At 44.5% G+C, this 15,384-nt stretch overlaps 1 protein-coding gene across 8 annotated transcripts in view; it reads right to left on the bottom strand.

The window, feature by feature from the left end:
* The window catches only part of zmiz1a (zinc finger, MIZ-type containing 1a), a 107,212-nt gene that overhangs the window by 29,740 nt on the left and 62,088 nt on the right, over positions 1-15,384 (bottom strand). For 7 of the 8 annotated variants that reach the window (XM_040001020.1, XM_040001015.1, XM_040001016.1 and 4 more), the window contains 2 exons: positions 4,071-4,181; positions 1,285-1,398 (listed from right to left, as the gene is read on the bottom strand). In XM_040001020.1, coding sequence (XP_039856954.1) covers positions 1,285-1,398; positions 4,071-4,139 — 183 coding nt within the window. In that variant the 5' untranslated portion in view covers positions 4,140-4,181. Of the gene's footprint in view, positions 1-1,284; positions 1,399-4,070; positions 4,182-11,907; positions 14,873-15,384 lie in introns of those variants that run through there. The other variant, XM_040001019.1, reaches the window with a different exon arrangement.

The following is a 15,384-nucleotide window of genomic DNA, read 5'->3' as shown; positions in this document are numbered from 1 at the left end:
AGCCTTTTTCAGCTTAATCTCCCTCTGAGGATGTGCATCCAAGCACATATTTCTGTCAATATGAAAACAGCGCTGAGAGAGGTGCTGAAAGGGTTAGTAGGCCACTCACTTTCTTGTTTATCTATTTGCCAAAGAGAAAAGGAATCAGTTTTGTAGTTTATTTTTAACTGCTGTTGAAGTCATTCGTGAAAGACGGCTCCTTGTGAACTACGTGGGAGAATTTAGAAAACTGTGGAATCATATACAAAAATAATACATATGTCTGCATCCACTACATTACCGCCCACACATTTTGCATAAATATAAAGAAACAAACAAAACACAAAAAAAACACTACACCTGTCATGTAAAGTGATTCTAACAGTGGAATACTTGTTATTTGTGTCATCTCTTCCTGATTCTAAAGCCCCCGGGGAACAGGCGATGTCCTCCACATGGAGCATGCGTTCAATTAACAGTCATGTTTAAATTTCTCTTTGGATCTCTGATACACAACCGGCATAAAGACAAAATCCTGAAAGAATGCACAGACTTGTTGCGTGTTCTAATTCTCCAGATAAGCAGCAGTTTGCTCTAAGTCTGACGAAACAATTTAGCTGATGGAAACCGCACCATGCTGAGAGGGATCTCAGTGGGGGGCTCGATTGTATAGCTCCTTATCGGCCTTTAAGAGGCTTTTATTGTGATTTACACATTAATGAGCATTTGTCTGTTTGCTCACGTGAACGCTTGGGCTGGGAACAGCGTTCTTTCAGTGCTGCAAAGGCTTATCTTTGCAATAAACACGTGAAACACGCAGGTCTTTGCTCTAAGGGCTCGCACACATGGCTGCGCATGTAAGTACGTGTGTGAGAGGTTTGTACACACCTGGTGAGAGCCGGCTCTCTGGCCCTGTGCCCAGATCGATGAGCAGCAGCTAGCGAACTGAAAGGCGATAGCCAGAGGTGACTGGGTAGTTACAAACCTCTTCATACCTCTTCTGTGTATGTGTGTGGTTTTGTGTGTGCACAGCACAATGTAGCAGCAGCTGACGACAACTTCTGTCAAGAGCCTAAGCAGCTAGATCACCTCTGGATCCAAATTACAACGTGCTATTAACAGCTTTGTAAAACAATCTGAAATATCTACACGAATATTACATGAAACTTGTGTATATACGATCCTAAACGTCGGCTAAAAGCCTCAGAGGTGGACACATCCTTATCCAAATCTAATTACTGTTTTCCTTGTGTTCAAAAAAGTACCTGAAAAACTCAACAAAAACCATAATTAGTGTTTGCGTACCGTCAGACATCCCATGAGACTTTGCTCGAAAGGTCGCTGGAAGGCCCGGGGATCTCCACACCAGTCGAGCAGCTCTGTGGCCGCTGAGTGGAAGTTGGCTGGGTTCTGTAAGTGCTGTGCAAACAGACAGAAAGGAGACTGCTATTAGAGACAATGGGAAATAATGAGTGTTATTTTTTTCGCATTAAGTACAAATTGGAAAAACACTGAACCCAAGTAGTTTTGCAGCCTTGTTCTCCCCCCTTAAACTGCCTTGATTTAATGTCTTGTGTTTCTCCGCAACCCTGTGAGGACCTTGACTCTTTCCAATATACGCCCACTCAGGGCTCAGCCGCAATGTGGGAAGAAGATCACACCCATATCAACAATGATGCCAGTGTTTCTTGTTAATCTCTCTTGGCAACACCCATCCCTCACCCCCATGACCCACACAGCAACCAAATCTTTCCCTCCAATTCTCCTTCTCTCACTTCCCCTCATTCCCTGCCTGTTCTCAGTGTAACAGAGCCCAGGCACCATTACTCCACTGGCTGACTTGGCTGTGCACAAAGAAAACAACCTTGGTCCTGGCAGCTATGTGTGCAGACTCAATACGAGCCGTTGGTGTGTTGTCTAATCTCTTTGAGTCTCTGTCTGTCTCTCTCGCTTGTTCACTGAGGCCTGAAACAGTTGAGTCTTTTCTTCCCAGTGTCTGAAGGCTACTGAGGCTGGCAGGACACAATAAGCGGTTTTAAAATTGGGCTCCCTTTCTTCACGGCTCAGGAGGTTAATAGCTCTGAAATGGCGCAGAGCTGCAGCTCGTTCACTCGGCGAGATTGAGCCCACTTGAAAGCATTTATTATTCTCATCTAGAGCTGAAGCGTTATGTTTTGTGTGCTCTTGGAAAGAAGGTAGAACTATTGTCTTTAGGGGGCAGCAGAGGTGAGCATTTCTGAAAGGGCAGCTTTCTGGCAATGTGTGACAAAAGGGACTCCTCGTTGCAAATGCGACGTGTCAAGCCGGTGCCCGCCCACTGAGAAAATCTCTGAGAGCGTCCAACGATATCATGGGCTTCAAGAGAGGCCTTGAGTGACTCATCTTTTGTGATGTGAAGATTAAGCATTATAGAGTTACTTGTAGACTCTCACAGGAGTCTGACTGATGACGAAGAAAAGCAGAAAGAGTGAGAGAAAGTGAGAGATGCTCTCGTCGAGGTTCAGTGAGAGGGAGGAGAAGAGCCTGCTCTAGATGAGTGATATAATCTGGCATTATTGCTGCTTGATGGGAGGCGTATCAACCTCCAGCGCGAGAGGAATCAGAACTAGCACAGCAGGGGCTGTCTGTCTAGATCTGAACTCACAGCTCCTCCTGCCGCAGCGCTCGCCACCAACTCTGCCTGACAACCTCGACTCTGGTGTGAGGGGGAGGACAGCGGAGTGAAACAGCTCAGCTGAGTTTCAGGAGGAGGATGGGGCCTGAGCTGTTCTTGTTGTTGTTTAGGGTTGGATGAGGACAAGAACTGGGAAGCGAGGGAGAGAGAAGAGCAGCTGCAGCAGTGATGGGGCTTTAGCACACCAAGAGACAGACGTCTGACAGACTGTCCTCAGCGAGATGACGGACCGGCGTACTCCTCTTTTTAGGCCAGCAGTGGTTCAGGCTGTTCAGTGCTTACCTGGCTGCATGAAAAAAACACGACACAGAAAAGGGCATAACAGCTTGCTCTGTGCCAGCGGCTTTCCCCAAACCAAAACAACACCCTGCTAGCAGAGCTACCACAAGCTCAGCGCTCAATGACTAGCTCAGAGCCTTTGAAGTCAGGTTTACTACAAGCTCCATTACAGCAAAAGCTGAGGAGTACATAAAACAAACTACAATTAGTGCGTTTATTAAGCCAGACGTGTTAAATCCGCCTATTACAGGCTTATCGGTGACGCCAAGGAAAGTAAGCGAGGGGGATTTTAGACGTGAACAGTGTCAGTTACTTCAAATTGTATTCACTTGAAATGAGCTGACGTTTCAAAAAACAGAGCCTTTCCAAGATTTGGTGTCGTGCAAAAGAGCCGAGGCGATCTCAGCCTGTTCAGATGGAGGTTATTATGAAAGGTGCGCAGGAGTTTAGGAGGGAACGCGGGAATAAGGGGGTGGAGGTGGGAGGTTCAACAATGGGTAAAGAGAAATTGCAAAAAATCACAAGCTAAGAAGCTCCATCATTCACTGAGTCACTCTAAGGCATGGTGTCATATGGATGTTTTCAGATATAAAGCATCACACCCACGTAGCATAAATGAATATGCCCACAGCCAGCCAGCTAGCCAACCAGTCTATGAGCTCTTGTAGACGATTAATCACAGGCAGAGGCGGTAGCCCTGGGTTATGTCTGTCTGTATATATGTGTGTCTATGAGGAGTCTCCTGAAAGCTGACAGTCAAAGAAGTATTTAAGCAAAACCACAACAAGGGTAGGCAAACGTCAAGAGTCAGGAACGTGAAGTAAGGGAACACAGGACCAGGAGAAGAAGGGAGGGGGGCTGTTATGTTGCTAGTCGCTTTGAAGTCTGTTCCTGTGTTAGCTGCCAGATTTGCCTCCCCCTCTCTCTCTCGCTCTATGACCCTGTGCAACTTGATCTGTGTGACTGGAGCTAATGGCCAGAAAAACTGATGCCCAAATAAGGTGCTGAGGGGAGAAAGTAATGCAGGAAGGATGAGGAAATGTACATTCTTCTGTCTTTGCCTCTAAAAACTGTGTCTGCAAAGGAGTAAAACAAGGAGGAGGAGAGAGGGCTTCTACACACTGCTCTGCATACACACCTGTTTGATGCACTGCAGCCTGTCATTGGTCTGCTGGATGTGCCGGTCCATTGATGGTAACGTGTTCATCTTGACGTCTCTATCGGGACTCCATTAAAGAGCTCTTTTACTCTGTAAAAGAAGAGGATGGGGAGAAGTACAACTGTTACAACAGGTTTCTGTCAGGTCCCCCAGTGCGTGCAGAGTTTGCAGGCTGTAAATTTCAAACAGTAGCTCAAGAAATGTTTCAAGCTGAGAAGCCAGCTTGTTTACGCGCTGACTCACTGAAGGGTTTGATCAGCCTCGAGTGCATATTTTTGGCAAATGCACGAAACTGAGATGTCCTGCAGCAGCAGCATTAATGACAAACGGAAACACGATGAAACTGAAAGGAAACTTTTGCAGCTTTTTTGCTAACTATGTGAGAAAAGTCTCACACTGCAAAAGAGAAAAGACAGCTGTTAGCAACCCTCAGAGCTGAAGTTATCATTGTGCCGTGGACAAACAAATCAAACAGAAGATATGGTTCTTCTTTTTCTCTTTCTTTGCAACAACATGAACAATTGCCACCGTGCGTTCACTTTTCTGAGCATCTCAGAGAAATATGCTGAGATTTGGATTAATGGGTATCGTGCTGATTTGCCAGCGAAGCCCCCGTCCCTCACCATCCCTCTGTGTTTATCTCTATCAGTATTGGCCCGCCTCACATTCCTCCACACAAAAGGCCAACAGAGAAACCACAGGTGGGGGTGGAAAGCTGCTCAGCACTGATAAAGGGTCCCCCAAGATCCCCTGCTGCGAGAAACAGAGCGAAAGAACAAACACGATCGAAACACAGTGCTCAGCCTGAGAGTTTTCATCTGTAGCGCTCAGTCTTGTGCACCTATCTTAGAAAGAGCACAGCAATATGCACACACACTCTCTTTTACACACGCGCACACACTCTCGCACTTAAGAGCATGTAAACACAAAAGCTTGAATTCTTCACTTTGATTAAACGTAAAGGTAAAACTTCAAAGCAACACTTTAAGAATAAGACTGTATTACTAATCCTCCGAGCTTAAGCATTACCAGATTAGAGTTACACAGAGTGCACTTACAAAGTCTTGAACATCACCAATACACTGCTTGCATGAGTAACAAGGAATTCTGGAGCAAATGTTGTGAAATGCCTGGCAGGGAAATGTCTCATCGCGCTGCACGGTGTGGGTGCTGACTGTCCTGAAGAAACTGCTAAATCCGTAGAGTGCGAGCCACAAAGTCACTCTGACTGTGCAAAACTTGACCCCTAACTTTGTGTGGCCTAATTCTGCCATGCTGCTGTGCCTCCCAGCGTCCAGCAGATGTCTCCCTCTCCTGCTGCTAACCAGCATGTCTCTTTTTATACACTACACCTGGAGCAAGTGGTCCAGAGAGGCCTCCTTTAAGCCCTGACAAGTGCTACAAATCCCCCTTCAGCAAGCAGGCAGCTCCACAGACCGCTAACAGGGCACGCTTCAGCCCAGCGCTGGCCATCTGACCTTGTGGCTATTGATTAACTGTTTCTCCTCCAGCTCCCCTTCCTGCTGTCCCAACACATCAAGACTAGAAAGAAAAGAGGAGGGCCGGGGGCTTTGGGGTGGAGATAGCTACATATTTTAACCATCTTTCCCTCCTTCCCTCTGTTGCACTTTCACAAGGTCCAACACACACACACACACACCCCTCCCTTCCCCATCAACATACAGCTCTTTTGTTAGTCGATGAAAAGATGGGCCCTGAGGTTCTGAAAGGAAAATGAGGTGGAAATGTGACTGGTTGGCCAGGCTGCGCTCAGTCAGCGGCATTGTAACTGAGACTAGAAGCCAATTCACCTGACTGACCGACCGTCCGGGCTGTCAGACCACCCAGCAGCACACGCCCGTGTAATGTGTTGCGTAACAGATGATGCTCCATTGTAGACGGAGCAGAACATCTCCCAGTTGCCCCACATCCTCACTCCTCCTCCTGTACTTTCAAAACGAAACACGCTAATCTGTTATCTGATCACTGGGAGGGGAAGCTAAATGTTTTACCGCAAAATGTTGAAATCTCTGCTCTCAGTTTTCCACAGATTCACTGATTAGGCTGGAAAAAAAAACCTTATGTGTGTGTCTTAGTGTAGCAGTTGACTTTTTCCCCCCTCCTTTCCAGAGTTATATTTTTCTGTTTTTGGGCAACTTCCATCATTGTTTGAGCATGCACAAGCCACAGACAGACCTGCTTAATCTTTATTGTCTTCCCAACATCTTAATCAGCAACAGTCAGCACTGCTTACCCGAGGTGCAAAGGAAAGCATTACACATCCAATTATGATGTGCATATTACGACCTCTCTACAAAAAAGCAGTGGGAGGATGCTGCTATGAATCAGTGCAGAGTAAGAGCAAAATATAAGCAGTGCTAACATCCAAGGAAGCTTGTGTTCTTTTTTTTGTTGTTTCCCTCCTTCTCTTTCTGTTTCTGAGCGAAAACGAGCTGGGAGAAACGGGGCAAGAAATAAGCAATCCTAAACAAAAGCACAGTGATATGAAAGGCCCTGAAGAATGGCAGGAAGAGGGCAAGAAGGGCTAGGCTCGGTAGAGAGAAGAGACGGAGAGAAACAAAAAAAGAGAGTGTTGAAACGATCTCTTCATTATCAACAGCAGCAGCACGCACGTGCACAGACACAGCATACGATCGCTCATAGCGCGAGTGATTTCTCATTTCAGACAAATGACTACCACCTTTGTCAAGTGCAGCGAGCTTTGTGAATGTGATCGGTCGTTACACGGAGGCAGCTGTGCAGGAGCTTGTGACACGTCGCAGTGCTGTGCATTGCGTGGGAGTACATTAGGAGCAGGGTTGGATGATATGGTTGCAATCAGCGCCTTGATAGGTCAATCACAGTATTCTCCAAAATCAATGCGCAAGCAGTGAGATGCTAATGAATGCAAAATTACCTGCGCAGACATCAGCTGACGTTACAAACTAAAACTGTAGAAGCTGTGTGCTGTGCACTGATGAAAGAACGGGCCCCTTTGCTCCCTCGAGGGCCAATCTGACACTCACTTAAATAATCTGTTCACACACACTTAAAAAACAACTAAACGTGTTAAAAGCACATTTAAATATGTTATAGGTTCATAGCGTGCCAGTAATACATAATAATAGGTCCAAAATTAGCTTTAACTCTGTGGTCACAGAGCATTACTCATAATCCCATATGACTTTCTGATGACTTGCTCATCATCTTTACAAAGGCTGCATTGTTTCTGTCAGTCACTGCAGGTCGGCAGTTGGGTCCTTACAATTCGCTTTTGTACTTTAGACAAAAGGATGTAAATGAGATGACGAATGAAAAGATTCATGTGCAAAATAAACTCTTTGTGGGAGTATAGCAGGACCTTATAATTTATTTTATTAGTTCTTAATTATAGCCTGTTGATAAATAATAGTGATGTAAAATTATCTGCCTTATTGAGGGCCCAAACTTCTGCAGCTACGCAAGCTGTAAGTGCAACATGCTGTCGCCGCTTCCTTGAAATTTCTTTAACGGTTTTTAAAGTTGAAGTCGGAAAAGGTTTCACGGTGCCTCGGGACGGGTCTATTTCAAAATAATGAAGGGCTTTTACATAACCACGTGGAAAATTATATACTGCTTTAATGCTGAATCTATGCTGTAGGTGAAGTGCAGAGGGGAGTTCTGAACAATGACAAAAAAAGAGCAATCTGATGAAGTCTGACCAGTGATCAACTTCATTTTGAAAAGGAGAACTCAGTTCTCTGGACTCAGCGGGGGATCTTCACTCCTCCTCTTCATCTTCAGTCATATGGCCACAGATTTTCTTTTCGCTCTCCTCTCCTACAGCCCCCCAAGACATCATTAGAGCCACCCAGCATGCGAGTCCCTTACACCACCTTCCATTTTCCATTCTATCATTTTCTTCTCCCCATCCCTCATATCTCAACCCTCCTGCCACTCTTCTTTCCTCCCTCACTCCCTCCCTCCTCCTTCCCGGGGCCCCGTGTGGGAGCTGCCATAACAGGAGGTGGAATGGATTCATTTGCTCTAATGTGGTTTGGGCTGCAGCGTGGCACGGCACAGAGCGACACTTTATCCCAGTGCACCGAGCTTCTCTCCCTCTCTTTCTCTCCCTGTGTGCAGTTCATGTGTTTTCAAACAGGCCAATCAACACCACTCAGCTGTGATGGCCTCTCTTTACCTCTCCCTCCCACAATCTCTGCTCTCAGTATGTCTGTAAAAAAGCCACCAGCCATTTCTCTCTCTCTCACACATACACGTTATTATCTTTAGTGGCAAACTCACAATGCCATACAGCAGCTATTTTCTTTATATTCTCCAGTCCACTCCATTTTGTCGTCAGCTTTCTTCATTTTTTTCTTTACAAACCTCCTTGCATCTTCATATCTTTGTTTTTCTGCCTTGTTTCTGTCTATTTTGTTGACTCCCTGCTAATCCTCTCCTCCGCTAATCTCTACCCTTCTCCTTTTCCCTCTCAGCAAAGCCAACTATTAGTCATATCGCTCCCTCTGGGCTTTATAAAACTCAAACCCTCTACACCATCACAACCACCAGCCTCTATAAAAATGTGAAACGACTTGTCCCAGGGGTGGAAAAAATAAACTCTAAATGTTGCTGTTTGTTTATCTTCTGTTTTAATGTGACAACCACAGGAGCACTGGGCAGCTATGTGACACCCAACACTGCAATGCAAACAGCTGTGATGTGGGGATATGCGAGCGGCTCTGCTGCCGTCTATAAATATGGAGCTTCTGTTGTGGAATATTACAGGTATGCACCACCAGATACCCCCGGGAACAGACAATTATTTCACCACTCTATATGTAAGTTCAAAAAAGGAGCACCATGTGCTAAGTGAACGGAGAACTGAATCCTATAATCTTTTAAGTTAATTTTAATGAACACAGTCATGGTAATGACAGCTGCTACAATTAGTTACCTTTTAAATTTATTTTTAGATTAGATTTATTTTTCTGTTTATAAGGTGAAAAATAACTTTTCATGAGTTGCAGTACTGTGCAAAGGTCTCAAGCCATTTATATATTGATTGGAAAATAGGAAATAGGCACAGCAGTTTATTGAAACACTGGCAAACATACACGGAGATTGAATTTGTACACTTCTAACAGGCTTGAAAGTCAATATTTGTTATGATCACCTTTATTCTTCAACACAACCTGAACTCTTTTAGGTACGATTTCACTCCATGAGACTTTTCTCTCTGCTTCCTGCTTATGAATGACAGCCATCCTTCCACTGAGACCATTTCTAATGAGGCTTCTGTGAACAGTAGATTAATCAACTCAAGGACCAGATGATCTCAGGTCCTGTGTCAAGTCTTTGCTGGATTTCTTTTACTTAACAACATGACTTTAAGGTACTTTTTTTTTTTAGACCTGCCACTTCTTCTTTTCTCCTCTATTTGTCCAGTTTCCTCAATTTTGTTAAATGCAGAGATATGCCAAGTTTTGAGAATCACCAAAAATAGTGTATTTGGTGTTTTTTTGTAACAAAATGCCTAAAGAAACAATTTAATTTTTTCTCATAAGCTGTGTCTTATATGTAGCCACAACACTGGTTCACCCCTTGAGTTGGGTGCTGTTCTTATGCTTGAATGATTCATTGGTCAGTGTTAAGTGACAGAAAACATGACTCTAAAAATGGTCAGGTACAAGGACCAGCAAATGACCAAAGAAAACCTTTGGAAGACCTTCAGAAAGCCTGGAGGTTCGATACTGTCTTTAAAAAAATCACCAAAAAATGACTTCTTGGAAGCCAAAAAAAGACCTCAAGATCTCTGCACAGCACAAAGCACTAAAGCAGTGTCGACAGGTGGTTAAACTTATGATTATTTCAGCTCTACCAGGACAAGTTTAGAAATACAAGTAACACAAAGCCAGTAGTGAGATAATTCTACAAAGCTTTGCTATCTTTAATGTTTTACCACTTTCAGAACCAACTAGGAAAACAAAATATTTAATGAAATGTTCTGTATTAACAATGGGTCAAATATAGTTTTGTCTGTGAAAGAAATTCCCCGCTGAGAGAAATTCACAGATAATTATCCACTGACTTTGTAGTTCCATTCAGCTTTGTGGAGCTTGTGAGCTTCTTAGCTCTCTAACGTTTCAGCCACATCAGAAATCTATTTTCAGGGGAAAAGTTCTGATAAATTCTCTATGCATCACCCGTAAACAAAGAGAAACCTGGAGAGGAGAGTTTCGAGGCTCCCTGGGGAGTTAGTATGCAACAAAATGGCCAAAGACATTTATTTGCACATGCTCTCCGTGTGCTGCATGTGCAAATAAAAGTATGTTTTGTCATACTTGCGCTTTGACAGCATTACAGTGGACAAATCCTGGGTTGCAAGTTGAGCTCTACCACCTGATAACTATAAAGCTAAATGCTCAATTACACCTAATCCCATATTTTAACATAATAGCACAACATTATTATCCAGGTCCAGCTGGGTTTACATTTGTATTGTCTATACTGGAATAATAAGGAAAGGCCATTTATCTAACCATGAGATACAAAAATCAGGTCATCCATGAGCAGAACAGAGCTTTGAGCATCACATGATGAATGAATGAACTCCTTATTCCATACAATGTTCCAGTTCCAGTTCCTGAGGACTAAAAATACCAACTGGGGGAGATTGTATGTCCTGGCTGCCACATATGATTTTCCACTGTCACCAAAGGCGAGATTCTATCACTAGAGATGCAAAAGAGACGAAGCAATTGAGCATATGTGTGTGTGTATGTGTGTGTGTGTAACATTATGACAGTGTGTGTAGCCTTCAGGACTTCAGAGGCGAGTCTGAAGTTTATTAAGTGGGATAATGGAAGTTTAGTATGTTTTTAGGAATGTGTGAGAGGAGAGGAGAGAGGAGAGGAGAGTGATTGACAGTGCAGTCTGACAGGCTTGTGTAAAGCTAACCTTATGGGCCTGACTCCAGCAGAGCTGTTAGCTCACACACCGCCCCCTGTGGCTGCTGAATGGGTAAACTGACAAATTCCATGTCCAGCACTGGCAAACTGCTGACCCAAATGCAATTAAACAACATCCACCAGGGTGAGTGTAACACATCAGTGTACGGTAGCATATGAATGCGCATGTGATATGTCTGTGTGAGGAGAGAGTGATGAAGTGTGTGCAGGAAGGAGAAACAGAGAGACAGGGGCAGAGGGTGAGACTTACAAAGAGTGAGTGTGATTCAATCTGCTCACTAAGCCATGAAATGGTATTGGTGTCATTAGGGAGAGCAAAAATATATCTGTGCCAGCCTGCCCTCCACTCCCCTTGTCTCAGACACTCCAAATGCACAATCTTACAAAAAAAAGCTCGCAGTCCAACCTCTTTGCACATAGTGGAACAAAATGCCCCACTGTGCTCCAGCTTCTGCTGAACATCCTTTATTTATCCCTGTGGGCAAAGCCTTTAAACCATAAATAATATTTTTTTAAATCTCCGGAAGTTAAACTATAAACATGTGGACTAACCTCTGCATGTAATTTTACATTCTAACCCATACCCACGTTGCCTTTGTATTTATTCATTTATTTTAAACACAATATGATGCTATTTTGACAAAAGAGTAATGCTAGGTCTGGCTAGCTAGCTGGCTAGGTGTGTTAGCCCTGTGCTAAGACTGGCAACCTATTCCAGGGGTACCCCCTCCCACCTATAACTAGCATATGCTCCAGCCCAACAACAACTCTGATTTTGATAAGTGGAAAAAAACAGAAAGCTCGATAATATTTTTATTAATATAATTTTAGCTAGTAAAAAAAAGGCTTAAAAATTTACTTACCAGAGCGTACTTAAAGCTTCTTTTACTAGCATATTGCCAAAGAAGACATAAGTCTTTATAGTCTTTATACAAACGGGGGTGTTATAGATGAAACATTACCTAGCTTTATGGGAGGGCGGTGGTTAACAAAATTGTGCATTTGTACAAAAAAAAAATTCTAACACGGGAGCCCCCTTGCGGACATTCAAGGAACTGTAGTTTTTGCCACCTTTACAAGTGCAAATATTTTCAGCTCCAAAATAAAACCACAGTGATAACAGTACAGTACAGAGTACCAAGTACTCCCTTTCTCATTCAGTTACCACAAATCATTAACATTACTAATTACTAAAGGTCCTGTCTTCATCAAAAGCCTTTTTTAGGTAAAAAGGCATTTTTTTTACCTTTAGGTATTTTGTGAAAATACCTAAAAAAAAAAAAAAAGAAAGAAAGAAAGAAAAGAAAAAAGAAAAATTGGCAATTACTGGTCACTGAAGTTCACATGCCTTCATCAGATTACAGGTACTATAATTTATAATGACTTGTTCTTGGCATGTGTTGCTGCTATCCAGCAATAAATAAACAGCTAAGATATTCTAATGTTAATCTAAAAAAGCTACAGAATCCTTATTGATTTTCCGACTGCCGTGTCTATAGCCGAGCATTGCCTGGAGTCGGCACAGAATAAAGGACTTGTTCAAGGACACTCAAACAAGACTTGATGTTTACCAGTACATGCACCAGGGCCTCCCATACGAGAACAGTGTGTATCAGAGATGCAACAAACCCAAACAAATCACTTTTTCAAGCTCTGAGTGAAATCCTTTGACAGAGGATTTTTACAGAGACCGCTAAATAACCTTAGAGATAGCGAGACCTGCCTACACCGGTAGATGGGAGAGCGCATTCATCTTGTTCTTTGAGAGTTTGCTCACTGCCGTGCGAGAGCGAGAGGAGCAAACAACACAAAACATCTGCTCGCTGTGAAAATGAAACAGCCTAATGGTGTACACAGAGCACCAGTTTCATTCACTGAAGGGACAATCCACACAGGTATTATTTGGCACAGTGAGCGCAAAAAAAAAAAAAAAACAGCGCTGAAAGGCTAATGTGCTTCACTGCAGCATTTACAAAACACTCTTTCGGAGCTACAAAGCACTCCAACCGGGGGTGTGCGTGTGTTTATTTGTCATCTCAAGTCCATCACATCAGCTTATCTTCACGCATGCATGTGTGCGTAACATGTGGTGATGTGTGACATAGCGGGCACGCTCATAAGCAAACGCCACCAAACCTCGAGAGGCTTTAAATGTGTGTACATTTTTTCCTATGAAAGAATCATATTCTGCTGTGACTTCGCTTGTGAGATTCAAGGTATATGTAGAAAGAGCTCAGGAGGACGCGACAAATGGATGGGAAGAGAGGGGGAGACGGAAAACACTCACACAACATATTACATGGAGCGGGAGGCAGGGTGAGGCAAGCAGGGAGAGAAGGGGGGGGGGGGGGGGGCTTGAAGAGCAGCAGAGAGAGAGAGGGAGATGGCGAGAGGTCATCCTTGGGTAATTTGTTTTGGTCCTCTCAGAGCGCAGACACACAGGGAGCAGGTAAACCAATTACAGTGTGACATGAATCACTAAGACCTACAGGCAGCCACACAGCTGGCCAGCCAGAGCAGCCAAACAGTCGACCGAGAGCGCGCTTGTCTCTTTCTCTAAGTGCTGGTCAATCACAAGCCGCAGCCCTCGTCCCTCCCTTTGACCACGACTGCACATCTGGAGGGAACCGATGAGAGAAAAAGACAAACATAATTTCCCCCATGCGCTGAGAAATCCCCGCGAAGCTCCCGGGACTCTATCGCCAATGGATCTGGATGCGTTTGTGAAGAAAAATACCCTACCCCAGCCACATGACTGACACCATCCCCCCCCCCCTCCGAAAACGCAATGCATCACGGACAACAGCGGAGAGGCATTTACCAAAAGTGATGATGGCTTCATCTGCGATAAATAAATCTATCTGACAGTCCTTTGGTTTCTCAGTTCCATCCCATTTTTGAACCACAAACAATAACGATAATGATACGGCTCCTTTGAAGAGGTTGTATGTCAAATCCTAATGGATGTTAAAGCCAATCCAAATACCCCAGGGGGAAGTATTTACACGACAAAGACTTAAGCTTTTACTTTAATTTCCTTAATCACCCGACGGCTGCCAAAATGATGTTGTGTCAGGCCTCAGTCATATCTACGCCAGTGGCTGTAAAACAGAGGAGCAACTTGAATAAACAATCATCTAGGTCTCCTTCTCTAATCCTCGAGCTGATGCTAAACTGACAGTCACATCAGGAAAAGCCACCCAGCATCAGAAAAGGGAAGAGAATGAAGTTGACAAGGAGAGGGATTGGACTGGATTAGATATCGCCTTGGCACTTGGTTTTATTTGATGTGGCCTTGGTGTATGTTGTAGATTCAGACGGGGTAAATATTTGATGAAGGGCGTTGGTGTTGGGCTTGCTGCTGCCAGGGGCTGTTCTCAGGGAGCAACTAATAAAGACGCCGGCGAGCAGGTTGTCGATCACCAGCGGGGGCGCCGGCTGAGTTGAAGTGGTAGGAGACTGCAATCTCAACCCGACGGTTACCCGCTCCTCGAATATGAGCCCCCTTTTTTCTCTCGACTGTACATCGGCATGCGCTCCCATGCGCAGACACACGCTGTGGCACGCACCAGCGGGGCTGTGGCGAGGTTTCCTAAGTTTTTAAATCTTACCATCTTGCTGCCCCCTTGAAATTAATAAGGGCCTCCGAGCTGCTCTCCCAGAGCCACTAACTGGCCATTTGCACTGTCTGGCTCCTCTCACAAACCCTCCCCTCCTTTCCTCGGTCTTCTCTCCATCACACCCGCTGCTCTCTTTCCTCCTCTCTGTGTCTTTAACCCCACAATTTCCTATTTTCCTTCCCTCCATCTCTATTGTCTTCCTTTGATCTCCACCCTCTTCATCTCTCCTCTCTTCCCACCAAACCTCCTCCCCTCTCCTGACTCCTTGTTTCCTCCACCCCTCCCTCCCTCCACCTCCTCCTCCTCCTCTTTTTTCCTCTCTCTCTCTTTCTCCATTCCTCTGGCCCTAAAACCAGCCCCTCGGCCGCCCGCTTGCGCTCACTCAGATGGCTGTTACCATGACAACCCCGTTCTTTCAGCTCTCGCAAAATAATGAAGACAATGTGTTTTCCATTTAGATGAGTTTTCTGGTGCAGCGGGGAGATATGGAGTGTCCATCTTGCCTCCTCTTTCACTGCGGAGGAAATGTAATAAAAAAAAGAGGGTTTCTAACCTCTCTCTCTCTCTCTCTCTCTCCACGACACTCCCTTGTTCTGCTGCTACAGGCTTGTGCACAGGCAGGTTAGGGTGCTGGGAGCCAGATGGGTGTTAAAGCGATAATAGCAGCAAATGGTTGGAACTGTGAAAAAGCGCATCATCTAATCCTCTACATGTTAAAAA

The sequence above is a fragment of the Simochromis diagramma genome, unplaced genomic scaffold (assembly GCF_900408965.1).
Source record: "Simochromis diagramma unplaced genomic scaffold, fSimDia1.1 OVJJ01000421.1, whole genome shotgun sequence".
In the NCBI taxonomy this organism is placed as follows: Eukaryota; Metazoa; Chordata; class Actinopteri; order Cichliformes; family Cichlidae; genus Simochromis; species Simochromis diagramma.
The sequence above is the reverse complement of the archived record's forward strand: the minus strand, read 5'-3'. Positions and strand labels throughout refer to the sequence as shown.